This window comes from Choristoneura fumiferana, chromosome Z, assembly GCF_025370935.1.
Source record: "Choristoneura fumiferana chromosome Z, NRCan_CFum_1, whole genome shotgun sequence".
In the NCBI taxonomy this organism is placed as follows: domain Eukaryota; kingdom Metazoa; phylum Arthropoda; class Insecta; order Lepidoptera; family Tortricidae; genus Choristoneura; species Choristoneura fumiferana.
The window spans coordinates 14,734,339-14,748,344 of NC_133472.1; the positions used below are offsets into that span (position 1 = coordinate 14,734,339).

A 14,006-nucleotide genomic window follows, 5' to 3' on the forward strand; every position below is an offset into this window, starting at 1 on the left:
ATAAGTAGTGTGTGACCCGAAATTACCCGAGTCTCTTTCCAAAGACCAATGTGCAATCTTTATGGCCGGGTACAGTAGATGGGTCAACCAACTTTATAGTGTAGCTTGTTGCCGTGGTAATGCCTCCCGAGGTACTTATTAAAAATATGATTCTATGGGGTACAAATCCACTCAAATTTAGGAGTTGTGACAGTTTTATGGCAATTCCTTCATGGCTATCTCCTAGCCGCGCTAATAGTTGCAATTTTGCCATGAAAGTGTATCACTGCTGTCTCCTGACTTACGGGACAAAATAACACGTTATTCAAGAGAAAAAAAAATATTAATCTGCACATTATTATTTTTTTAGAACTAAGCAGATGAAACAAATGGCGGGAAGGTAAATTAGACAGTTCGCTACAAATATTATATATCATAGTTTTGTTTACCATTTTTTACAGTGCATTTGAGCGATTATATGTTTAATAATTTGAGGAATTGTTGAGTAATTGTACAGCGATCTAAAACAACGCTTAATTATTATAATTGCTGCAATTATTCTTCAAATTTCATACTTGGCAAGCAATAATTGAAATAGTGAAAGTCATATCATAAATACATACTCTAGATAATTAACACAAAATTAACTTTCACCATATAAGAGGCGCAAAAAAGTTTACGTATTTTATTATGTAAATATCTTACCACCATAGTTGACGTAAATACGGTAATGTGCCGGAACAGTGGCCCGCATCCGGACCCGGTACGTGTGTCCGTCTTCCCGGATGTCGACCGGTATGCGTACGCGCTTCTCGCCCATGGCCTCGCATACCACCTCCAACTCACCCACGCCCGCTTCCTTTGTATCCACTACAAGTCATAGCAACATATCGTTAAAAATACTCAAGTTAATAAAAAAAAATAAATATACACCGCTGCGAAATGTCGATTCAATATCTAAATAAAATTTCACTATATTGACAGGGATTGGTAATTACTAATTATGTACTGGCTTGGTTTATATTAATGTATTAAATAGTATCTGAACTAACCTGTGAAGTTGATAGGCGTCTGTGTTATGATGTTACCAGTAGGCAGCCCAGACATTATGACTTTGTTCGGATCGAATGACTCGCAAGTGTATGGACTTCCTGTGACAGGCTTTGATAAGTGGAGTACTTCTGCAATAAAAAACGACAGTAAAGCTTTAATTTTAAATTTATAGAACTGAGAATCTCTTTTCTGTTGTAGTTCAAATATAAATGGGACACTTCAGACTATTGACGATTGATCCCTGGTTAGGTGAGGAAATGGCCAATATCGCATTGACTTTTGAAAGGTAATCAACCGGTTTTACCTATAGTGCTCTGTCCGACTTCAGTGATGGTGTACTCTGCTTGCAACAGCCCGGACTTAGTCTGGTAGCATCGGACGGGCAGCGCCCGGGAGCCAGGTCCGGACACGACCACGTCAAACTCGCGCGCCGGCCGGCCCAGCGTGTCGATGCTGAATGAAGCGACGCGGCCGACTTGCGCCTGGTACAGCCCCAGACCGGCTGCTGATACCTATTTTGATAATTTGTGGTTATTATTTCTACTAGCTTACTTAATATGGTCTCTCTCATGCGAACAAAAAGATTTGGGGGTGCAATTCAATTTGGCAGCAGAATTGAAACTTTGGGTTTTTACTAAAGTCTTCATCAACGTTGCATAAACATAAAGGACACCCGTACCAGATTTCACGTTCGGGCCTACGGACAGGGCCGGATGCACCATTATGCAGACTAGACAACTGCCTAGGTGCCCCGCATCAGCTCAGGGCCCCGCGCACGTACAGTAAAAAATTAAAATGTTTCATAGTGAAAATTTAATTGGAAAAATTGTATCCTCAATGAGCAGGTATTATTGGTGTTTTTCGACGCATGCTGGCTGACAGTTGATTTGATTGAACTTGAAGTTAAATAATCTTGAATCGGCTGAAAAGAATTGTATTGCCTAGGGGCCTGCCATCGTTAATCCGGTTCTGCGTACAGTCACCTGCGTTAATATCTGCCACAGCGCAGCGTGCAAAAATATCTGACACGTCTTACCGGCCCTAGATATAGAGCCCTATCAGATATTTATGTACTCTTTGTTGTGTCAGATTTTGGCGCTGGTGACTGTGTAGACAATGGCGTGCAGTGGGTTAATTCCAGGGTAGGCAGCTGGTAGTTTGCGCCTGCAGCACCTAACCTACCCTCTCGCAGCAGGGTATAGGCAACACTGGCGCGTTGGTAGCGCTGACCATAAACGGTCGCGTTCATAATTAGACACGGTCCGGTCGTACGGGCAGCGTGCAATGACGGCTTGACGATCCCACCGGAAGACCAGCGCTGGCTCTCGAGCCGGCATTATGCGGAAGTGGGTTCGTTTCGTGATATTGTGATAGTTGCTTGCCTATATTGTTTGTCTGTCGTTTATATACTTGTCAATGTCACGAATAAATGTTTTTTCGTTCTTTCTTTGTTTCAATGCACGCCATAGTGTAGTGCCCGTTTGGTTGCGGCTCACCTCCTGTCCGTGGCTGGCGGGCTGCACGTCGACCACGAGCGGCTCGCGCGAGACGGGCACGCCGCTCCAGAGCAGCGCGAGGCGGTGCGGGGCCGCGCGCGCCGGGTGCCACACGAGCTCCTGCCGCGCGCCGCCGCGCCGCCGCATCGAGTGCGGCACGGTCTGCCCGCCGCACGTCACGCGCCCGGAAAGCCGGCCCGCGCCCGCGTTGCTTGTGCTCACTGTTACACGCGTTTTAAATTCAGAGCGTTTATACCTGCAGAGCTGGCACTGTTGCATTTTTCTTAGTTTTTCTCGATTATTCCCGTTATTAAATTCGTTTTTAAAGAATATAAAAGTCTATAACGAATAATTATTGGAGTAGACACATTAACTTATATTATTAAAAAGAGTTCTATCAGACCACATTTTTAATTTTCATTCAATTTTCATGGAATAATCGAGAAAAACTAAGGAAAATGCAACGTTGCAAGCTCAGCAGGTATAAACGCTCTTAGCCTCGTATTCATTGTAAACATTTTGTTGCAACATTGTGGAATCAACGTGTTGCTGACTTTTCGCTCACCAAGCAGCAACACGGCAACATGACTCAACAGCTCAGCAACACTTTGACTCAACAATGTTGCTCAACAAATGTTTAGCATGAATACGGGACTTTAGGTACACGAAATGAGGCTTATAATGCATAACGATTGCGTGGGCAATTTAGGGATATCTGAAAACGCGAAGCAGCGTACAAACGCGCATCTTTCATTTCTAATACCTTGCGATTTCAAAATTACGATTAAACGCGTGAGTTTGCGTTGGTTTCTCAAGCAAGTCGTAGGGTCGAACCTGGATCCAATTGCATACTTAAGTAGAAGCTAATAGTATTAGTGAATTTCATTGCAAAATCGCTAAAACTATTTACTCTGGATGAGTCCTTCTGAATTTAAGTGCGAAATTACACTTAAAATTTATTGTGGGATTTTCAGTTATTTTTGATATTGAGTGACTCATTGCGCGGAGACTGCAAAAGTTACTACTTTCGTACGTATGAAACGTTGATAGTAAATTTATCGAATATCATTTAATATCCTCACACTTTGGGGTCATTCATAAATTAAGTCACACATTTATGGAGGGGTCAAGTGAGTCAAAGGAATTGATTAATTGAGATTTTCATAGCAATAGGTGTGACAAGGAGGCGTATTCTATGGCCACTTTTCATGGACCTTTGATAGGTTTATTTCAATTGAGAAAAACGGCAATTCAAGCCACTTTCTGGGGCATTAGAGAGAGAGGCTCGCACCTCGTTGATTAATTCGAACTTCGTCCTATACTATCCCTATAAATAGTAAATAGGTTCCATGTATTTTCCGAGCTGATTTGATTAGAGCTATGTAGCCACACCTAGAGTAACTCACCAGTAAGTATGGCCGGTCGATGCGCCACGGCGTCGCCAATTGACAGAACTTTGACAGCCGCGGCGTCCAGTGCCTCGACCTCCGCCACGGGCCCACGCGCGCCGCGCACCAAGTACCGGCCGACGCGACTGGCCGGGAACGTCAGCAGTCCCGTGTCTTCAAGTTGAGCTTCCGTCACGCGGGCGCCGGTAGGAGAGAGCACTTCAACGTCTGAGAGATTCTCGTCCACTTCTACTGTCGCTATGCCTCCTGTGGATGTTAAACTGGGGTCTGCTGAATGCCTTTAAAACATGGTGTGGCGGAAGGCGAAATGTTGGTGCTCCCCGCAAGATGGGAAGTCACTGGCTGTAGTTAGCATAAAAGCGGTCATCAAGAAGATACATAGATTAGGGAATGCCTATGTCTAGCAGTGTACGTTCTCATCATAGGAAAATAAGTTGTCAGAGCCATACCATGCGAAGTCAGCGGACAAGTAAGTTAAAAAACAGTAGTGTAGTTCAGTGCTTGAGTATTTTTAAAGGGACATAGTAATTCGACATTGAAAACGGTGGGGAAACGTTCGTTAATATATTACCGATCTGAACGTAAGTGTGGGGCTCGCTGACGCGACAGACGAACGGGCTGCCCGGCACCGGCTGCTCGTTGAACGTGACGGACACGCGGTGCGGCTCGCGCGACACCGGCACGAAAGTCACGTCGTAAAGGCCACGCGCCACTGCCACCACCTGCACCAATATACTACAGTGACCACAGACAACATGAAGTTCAGAGGGGCTACTATGAAATTGGAAGTTCATATACCGTCCCTCTCACTCTCGTATTAAATAATAAAGCGTCAGCGGGACGGCAAGATATGAAGTTCGAATTTTGCACTTCGTAATATAGAGCCAGCAAGCTGCTTGAGCTAAAGTAACCTGAAAGTAATGAGAACATCTTTAAAAGTTCTTCCTCCTTTCCGAAAAGGATGGTATGGACGCCTCGCGTGTTATATTGAGGGCTATCGTTTTTTGTCTCACTAGATGGCGCACTGTTGCGTGAGGTTTTTAAGTATGGCTTTCAAAGTCTATTATTACGGGGGTGAAAACAAAGTTTAGATTAAAATCATATTTAATACATCTTAAAACCGTACCATAAAATATCGAGCATGCCAAAGTATTCCATAGTCCCCGTTTTGTTCTGAAAAAAGGGAGGACAAAGGTTTCCGAAAGACAAAACTGTCTCAAAACACAGACATTCATTGCCCCAGAACGCATATTTGCCATAATTAATTTCAGATATTGCAAAATATTCACAAAATTATTCTAATTATAAATAAACCCGCGTAGCTCACCCAAAAACTATGAGATTTGACATTTCGGAGACCTCACGCTACACTAGCGCCTCTAGTGGCGAATTCATACGCGATAGCCCTCATTGAATTGATGTAGAGTAGATAGATACAGTCTCGAGCTAAAAGCGAGGTTTTTTAATGACTCTGATTTTAATACAGATAATGTAAGGCAGTTTTGCAGTTTCTTTGGCGGAAATCGTTTTTGATAAAGCACGTCGCTAAATGCAACGAGCTTTTAACAGTAGTAAAGCCAGTCATACATTAAAGGACCAGGCTATTCTTCATAAATACCTAAACACTTTTTTTTATGCTGACAGTGTAAGTCTCCTTGTAAATAAAGTTCTAGGCCCTCCTCGGTGCACAGGTACTTAATATAATATTTGGATCCATATCAGCTCATAAAGTCCGAATGTAATGTTTGTCAGAATGATCGTTTGTCATAACTCTTTTTTCGCTGAATCCAATAATTGTTCAGAATTGTTACGAAAAACAAACCTAACCTAACCTATATTTTAGTTTTCTATAAGTTGACCATTAAAAAAAATCAGAAAAATTTAAGGTGTCAGTGTGAAAAAAATTACGACAAAAGATGATTCGGATAAAAATTACAGTATGACTTGCGAAGAATATGCGAACTTTGGCGGTCCCATAATATTTGTATGCTCCTATTCGCTTTGCAACTCACCTCAGCTTTGACAGTGGTAGAAGGCGTGGACACAACGAGCTCGAGCGTGCCCTCGCCGGCGCCTGCCGCATCCACGCTGAACGTCACCGCTTTGCCGACCTCCACGCCACGCTCTTCTTCCGCTCCCTCCTCTAGACTCAGTCCTTCTAGAGTACCTTCGAGCTCTGGAATGGAGGAAGATTATGCTCTATTAATAATTAAACTTCCTAAAGCAACGTGAATTATAAAAAACGTCTTAGCGAAAGCTTTTTTTCCGACGTCCGTAAATTCAAATACACGTAAGTCACGTCGATCATAGAATGACATTTTTAGTTCTGCCTATATTTTATGTTCTGTTCTACTTCTATCTACTAAATGCTAGGTAATGCGGTCCACCGACGTAACGACGGCGATGTTTACATTTTAAAAAAATCTAGATAAACGCAGAGAATACAATACGTACGTAGTAGGGTTTTTTTTTAAATTAATAATTATTATTTTTCTTCGCTAATTGGCTGCATGTCTATATTTTCTAACATATAAGATAGGCTTAGGATAGGGGAAATTCAGGAGCTGTCAAATATCGCATCACAGATAGAGTACATAATAGTTTTCAGAATTTTATCGGAAAAGTTCGTGCTCTCTCAATTAGCTTCAGTATTCATCGTGCAGCTTTACATTACGACATTTCATCATTTTGACATTTGACACTAAATAATGAAGTTCCATAGATATGGAAATGTCACAATAATTGATTGTCACTTCGGGTGACGTCATATTCCGATTGAGATCCGACTTTTCCCCATGGAAAACCATTATGCATTACATTTGTAGATGGTTACATTTGATGCCATGTGGACGGGTGACACTCTTTACCGGCCCGGATAATACCGACATGGAAAAACCGACCGTTTTTCGTGTACACGCCCATAGAAACTGACATAATGAGCTTCTATGGGCGTGTACATGATAAATAGGGTCGGTATTTCCATGTCGGTATTATCCAGGCCGGTAAAGAGTGTTACCCATGTAGACTTACCTCCCGGCCCCAACCCGGTGACCCTAACGCGTCGCACATCATACACGTTGCAGGTGAACGGCGAGCCGGGCACGTGCCGCGCGGCGCACGAGACCTGCACGCTGTGCCGTCCGACGGCCTCCGGCGTGTAAGACGCCGTGAACCGGCCGTCGCCGAGCGGAGACACGCGCGCGCGCACCACCGCCCCGCCCGGCCCTGACACGCTAACCGTTGGCTCCCCCGCTAGAAGTAAGTGCCGTCATCAAACCGGGTGCCGTGAAACGCTGCGTAACTTGCTTGGGTCAGACTTCACGGCATTTTCGTGATTGTAGTAGTAATAATCAAATTATTATTGACAAAATAAAAATGCAATAGGTTGCAAACACAAAAGTACGAAGTACAAAGGCGAAATTATCCCTGAAGGGAGACAATTTGAACCGTTCTATTTTATATTAAAAGCCCTAAAAGGTCACACAGCGACTTGATTATTTATAGGGTGATTGGTTATTGTAATGAGTACTTCCTTTTATGGGGATAAAGTAGGTACATTTGGAACAAAAAAGGTCTTGTAGTAACCTGTTCTAAAGTTATGTATTTCAGAGATAGTAAAGGTTTAAGATTTTACCGAATTTTGCTAGATTTCGTTGAAAAAAGTTTGCATAAATATTATTCCAATTATTTCACAATTTTTTATATATTTCCGATAGCAAAATGGCAAAAGTTATATTTCATGTAAGTTACCAAAATAGCGTAAAAACAACAGAACAAACACACAAAAAGTAATCACTACAAAGGCTAAAAAACTAAATAAAAAAAATTCTTATGTTAACGTTTCTACGGAATTTGGGATTTTAGGGAAAAATCTTAAATCGTCAATAAATCTGAAGTTTAAAGACCTTTTTTGCTGAAAATGGGTTCCCTTAAAAATAAGGTAGTCAATAAACAATCATTCCGTGTACAGCAACTTATGCTACATTATGCTTATGCTAGATTAGAAGAGCAATTTATGGTGGCAAGCTTAAATAGTGACATTTACGGCTAAAACACAGCATAATCTTCGCAAACATCAATTAACATTTAGTTAAAAATGTTAGTAACAAATTAAAAATGCTTGGGTATTACACACAACGCAAGAAATAATATCATCATCATCATCAGAAATATTCGGATGAACATTGCCCAAGACACTAAGTGATATGATAACTGTCACTTGTCCATTGCGTTTATAAAGCGGTTGTTTTGAGAAATAATTAAGAACAATATTCTCTCCGATATTTCAAACGATGACTGCATAGTGCATTGTATAATGCTAAGTACCTACATCGACATTGCCGCTTGTTGAAACGGAAACAGGCACCAAAACAATTCAGACCACACATGAGATTACTATAGACACAAGCGAATGTCCACCTGTACATTCGGCTACTGATCAGTCATTCGCAAAGGGCAACAATATACTCGTAATTTATAAACACAGTAAATAATCAAAACAAACAATCGCACATGGCCTATCGATATTATAATCGCGTCTCGCATTGAACTCTCTCAGTGAAGCCTAGCGCAGCGATTGCATAGTTCCAATACACAATTGACAGTATAAATGCATTATATAAATAAATAAAATTTTGGTGAACACACAAAAAAAAGTTAGTAGCTGTGATATGTGCAAGCTGGTCATTTCAATGTTGAATTACAACTAAGACCTTGGTTATACAGCAACTTACCTAACACATACATATACATATATATAATTTCAGATACATTCGTCCATCGTTCATTAAACTATACATAAAGCATAGTTACATTCTAATCATACTCATTCACCATGTTTTTCTTCGTTCTCGCAACTGATTCAAAAACCTTTTATTCAGAAGTATGCAAACATTTGACTAAAAATTACACGACACTAACAATACAGAGATTTTATTTCGCAGCGCATATCTATGCGAATACTAACAGTGGAATCCAGTGAGGTGTATTTCAGCGGGTTCACCGCGAGGCGTGGAAGTCAACCCGGGACCGGAAGCACGCGCGTCGGCGGCGGCGGCCGGCGCTGAAACCGGACAAGTGAACGGCGATCCGGGCACGGCGTGTCCGTTGAAGCGAACCGATAGTGTGTGCGGAGCGGGCTCCACCGGTTTAAAGTTCACCTGGGGATTTAAAAGCCGACATTATGAAGTAAATAGTAGAACATAGGTACATAGTTTAAAATTACTTTATTATGCTGCGACAGCTTACCTTAAATCTCGCATTCCCTTCACTCTGAACGTAATTTGGCACATTTCTACCGTTCACAGCCACTATGATTTCCAAATTGCCGGCGCCTGAAGAACATAAATTTTGCATGATCATGGACAAAAGTAGATATGTAACAGTAAACTATATACTATCTATTCAATACAAGATAGTATATACTTTACTATTTAATTGTATTTATTAGTAGTGAGGAGATATTTAATGGTTTGAAGATTACGCGTTTCTTACCAGCGTGAGAAGCGTTGATGGTGAAGGATACGGGGCGGCCGACGACGCCGGGCGCTATGTCGGTGACAGCGACGCGCGACGCACTGTACGCCTTCACAAGAAACGGACTGCCTTCCACGTGGCCTCCCATTGCTCCTGCACGAACCTTTAGGATATAAAGATTAGGCGTGACTAAGCACGATAACAGTTAAACAAATTAATTTAGAGCTATAATAAAATATACCTCAATGCTGTGGTCTCCTACGTCAACAGGCACGAAGGATATAGTGTATCGCTTGCTTGGCTCATTTTCACCGACGGTTTCTTCAGCTGATACCTTTAACACACAACAATTAATTTTATTATTTATATTTCGACATTTATCACTGGTAACATTTATTATTTTTCATCACACTTGCTCGTAAACAGTGTCGAAACTTGCAGGCTACCTTGGTTGCAACCCCCCAAATAAAACCCTCGACCTTAATGTGCTTGTCATGAAGCCCGTGGTCGGTAAATGAGTCATTGCGCGTACAAATTTTCTTGTCATGAAGCCCAAGGTCGGTAAATGAGTAAAGTGCCCGTACTGATGGTGCTGCGCATGGTGTAGCAGCAGGACCACATGCACACGCGGCTCAGGCACATGCTGAGGGAAGGGGAGGGCGACGCTGCTAAGAGCGCAGCCTAAGGTATCGCCAATATTTGGAAGAATTATATTTTTTCTTTTAGAAATATAAAATTTTACTCGCAAATGTGATGAAAAACATTGTATGTCACACGGGCGGCACTAGAATTACGAACATCGACTCATTAAAGCCCTCAGTCTTCGACTTCGGGCTTCTAATAGACTCTCGTTCGTAATTCCTTATTTACCGCCCTTAAGACACAATGTACTATTTTAAGCCCATATCTGTTTTTTTTCTTTGAGACATCAAGACGCCTTTTATTTCGCCTTTACTGTATATCTTCATGGATGATGCTGCGATGAAGTAGGAAAGGATATACCGCGCGTGTTTCTTACTTGTACGGGGACGGGGCGGCGAGCTGGGCCGAGCACGTCAACATGCGGCGACGCCGGCGAGTCCACGCTAAAGGTGTAAGCGTCGCCCACAGACACTTTGTCCGGTGACTCGCCGGCGCCAGCGCCGATCACGCGCGCCGGCGCTGACACGTGGCACACGAATGGGCTACCTGCGAAACAAACAATTACACTTTATACAGACTTAAATGAAATGCTGTGATTTCATTTACTAATCGATAAACTTACATATTAACACCCATTGTCTATGAATATAGTAGATTGTACGACAAGAGCATAAAACGAGCCATTTTACCAGAGGCGTTCATATAGCCACCCGAGCCGGTACGGCGAGGGTGGATAGACACGTCGAGGGGAAAATGGGTTTAATGTTCGAGTTTAACACTCTGCTTTTCACTTCGATTGAGAGAATATTAAATAGCAACAGTGGAAATAATTGTTCTTTACTAGGTACCTTTTGTTTTTCATGAATTGCTATATTCATGGGAACTTTTTGGGAAAATGGCTCGTTTTATGCTCTTGTTATACAATCTACTATTGATTCGTTAAAATCAAATTTGATGCCACGCCTTTACCAGACGCCTACTTGCGTCACGACAAAAAATATATCACACTCTAGAGAGCTATCGAATAAAAGTTAGAGACGTACCAGGCACGTGATCCCCGTTGAACCGCAGCTCGACGGTGTGCGGGCGCGGATCGCGCGGCGTGAAACTGATTGCGTATGTGTGCGCACCCTGTGCCGCCGCCGCCGTGGGCACGCGCCCGCCGTTCACCGTCACCTCCAAGTTGCCCGGCCCGGCCGCCATCGTCTCCACTGACAAACGACAAACAAATAAAGTCCGACAGACCTAACGTCACAATAGTTCACTAGGTATATGAAGTCAAGTTATCATCAGTAGACATGAACATTACTTGGTACAGATAACTTACCCAAAAATGTTACAGGTTTCCCGACAGTTCCGTGCGCTACATCTTTCACTCTTATAGCTGTTACGTCATAGACCTAAAAACACAACATCATGTTACCAAAGCTAAGAGAAGAAAAGTACCTGCTACTTATGAAGTTTTTATGTACGTGATTGGATTGTTGTTTCGCTAAGTAATAGTTGTTACCTTCAAATGGAAAGGGCTGGCGGGTATGGGCGTGGAGTCAACAAGCACGTTGAGCCGGTGTTCTCCGACGGCGCGTGGCACAAACTCGGCGCGGAACACGCCCGCGCCGGCCGCTGCCACCGCCGCCACCGCCGCCGGCACCGACGCCCCGTTCGGACCTGCGCCCGCGACCGCTCACGCTCAGCTCAACGCTAGGCCCTAACTCAGAACCCACCCTACCCCCGTACTACCCTCAATACCAGGTTAACGAGTTAGGGCGAAGCGGATGAGCTCCCTCGACAATGAATGTTACACACAGCATCAGGTTATTTTTTGATGCCTTTATTAATGAGTTTATGGTTTGCTTGGTTACCTTCTAACCAAGTCTTATTAAATTCTATACATAATAGGTATATGGGCTATGCAAAGTTATGAAGCGTATTAATATATTAGTAATAATAATTGTATAGACAATGTAGAGTTAAGAGGTGGGTAGTCTTTGTTAGTACTGCAAAGCATTTTTTTTCCGATTTCTGCCCCCCTTCAGGTTTCTTCCCCCTCAAGTTGCTTTTATTCAGAAGAGGGCCGATTTGCCTTATAGTTTTTTTTTCTTTAATCTTTTTATACATTATCTTTGTCTCATCTATACCAGCCTGTAAAAAGATAATCATAATATTTTGAAGTAAAATTAAAATTTTGTTTAATTAGCATTGAAATTTTCGATATGATTTAATGAAACCACACTCTCTAACCACACCTGGATCCATTAGTCAGCTATAGAAAATCATATGTTCACTATGCTAAATTTTACAACCCTTTTATTTTGTGTAAAACAGCTTTAGCAATTTTTAAAAATGTAATTCTAAAGGTTCTGAACATATTCCAAACTCACCCTCAACATTAACTTCAATCTGATCTAATGTGGCCGTGGGATGGTGCAGTGTGAGTGCAGCAGGCTGGTGCAGGGGTACTGGACCCGGCAAGGTCACGCGAGCACCACTGCCAGTGCCCTCTGACACCTCCACTATCAAAGGACAACCTGGCACACGCATCTAAACAAAAATAAAATTTCTATATTGTAGGCTTTACAAACAAAATGTTCTTTTTGTGTGTAATTGTTTAAATTTTATTGTATTTGTGTGTCTTCCGTATTAGTGAATAAATGTCTTTCTACCAGATCATTATTGCCAAGAAGAATGCATCACAAGAAACTTGGTAGTAAGGAATTATGAAAAAAAAAACATTAACAAATAAATCTCTAGACAATTGAAAAGAAAAAAAAAACATAAATTTTAATACGGTGCTAAGTTAACTCTATTATTTGTATTAATATCAGAAATGAAGGAGTGTACTAACCTTATTGAATGAAACATTAACAACATGATCACATGCCTCCGTTGGAGTAAATGATACTGTGAATCTTGCATTGCCCTGAAATTAAAATATTGGTTATTTTCCTACAACTAATTTCAAATTATATTTTTAAACCTTGAGAGCCTCTTTTTTTAACTCATAACAATAGGTGCTGTTACTTACTTGCGGATGCACTTGGGTAGGTATGTTCAATCCACGAGCAGCCACTGTGATCTCTAGATTCCCTTCTCCTGCTTGAGCAGCATCCACAGCCAACTGCACAGGCACACCCACTCTGGCTGACGAGCCCCCGTGCACACTCACTAGCTTGCCATCATACACTTTGCAGACAAATGGTGTTCCCTGAGAGATAAGTGACACTTGTTCATTACTTTACTAATATAACTTACATTACTAATAATATAATAAATGTGAAAGTAATGCTACCAGTCTGTAGGTTAACTCTTCACGCCTAAACCACTGAACTGATTTAATTGAAATTTGGTACTGAGATAGTTTGAGATACTTGAAATGCATATGCATATATCCCATGGAGTAGTGATAAACTAAATCTTCATAGGCGGACTTATGGGCAACAACCTAATTTACTCATATTATAATGGCAGTGACCACTCTTATCTTAAAGGTTCAGTTTAGGTTATAGTGCAGAAAGTAGGAAGAGCTAGAGCATTTAATCCTATTTAATATTTTAAATGCGAAAGTGAGAGTGAGTATGTTTGTTTCTTCTTCACCCTGAAATGGCTGGGCAGATTTAGAAGAAATTTGGCAAAGAGTTAGTTTACAACCTGGATTAAAACAGAATACTTTTTAACCCGATTCTCCCACAGGTTAGGGATAAAATCTCGAAATAACAACCGCTGGGCTTGGTCTTGAAATTTTCAACAGCTGTCTTTAACACAACCTCAATAAAGACCATGATATAAATTTTGGGCATTTCCAGGGGAATTTTGTAAAAATCCTGAAATTTCAATTGATCAAATAGTTTACGCGTGCAAAGCCGCGGGTAAACTCTAGTTACTCAGAAAGATCAGATTTTAAAGCCACTTTTAAGTTTTGAAGTATAATATAATTTTGCCTTAGGCTTCATCA

The 14,006-nt window shown here is 41.7% G+C and overlaps 1 protein-coding gene across 2 annotated transcripts in view; it reads right to left on the minus strand.

The window, feature by feature from the left end:
• jbug (filamin-type immunoglobulin domains fbug) overlaps positions 1-14,006 on the minus strand; it is an 81,665-nt gene that overhangs the window by 10,164 nt on the left and 57,495 nt on the right. For both annotated transcript variants that reach the window (XM_074088608.1, XM_074088601.1), the window contains exons 27-45: positions 13,080-13,259; positions 12,900-12,974; positions 12,436-12,595; positions 11,565-11,722; positions 11,382-11,454; positions 11,098-11,265; positions 10,431-10,600; positions 9,654-9,746; positions 9,431-9,575; positions 9,185-9,270; positions 8,904-9,096; positions 6,968-7,189; positions 5,950-6,113; positions 4,509-4,659; positions 3,935-4,183; positions 2,529-2,749; positions 1,337-1,544; positions 1,032-1,160; positions 685-849 (exon numbers count right to left, since the gene is read on the minus strand). In XM_074088608.1, the coding sequence (XP_073944709.1) occupies positions 685-849; positions 1,032-1,160; positions 1,337-1,544; positions 2,529-2,749; positions 3,935-4,183; positions 4,509-4,659; positions 5,950-6,113; positions 6,968-7,189; positions 8,904-9,096; positions 9,185-9,270; positions 9,431-9,575; positions 9,654-9,746; positions 10,431-10,600; positions 11,098-11,265; positions 11,382-11,454; positions 11,565-11,722; positions 12,436-12,595; positions 12,900-12,974; positions 13,080-13,259 (3,010 nt within the window). The remainder of the gene's footprint in view (positions 1-684; positions 850-1,031; positions 1,161-1,336; positions 1,545-2,528; positions 2,750-3,934; positions 4,184-4,508; positions 4,660-5,949; positions 6,114-6,967; positions 7,190-8,903; positions 9,097-9,184; positions 9,271-9,430; positions 9,576-9,653; positions 9,747-10,430; positions 10,601-11,097; positions 11,266-11,381; positions 11,455-11,564; positions 11,723-12,435; positions 12,596-12,899; positions 12,975-13,079; positions 13,260-14,006) is intronic.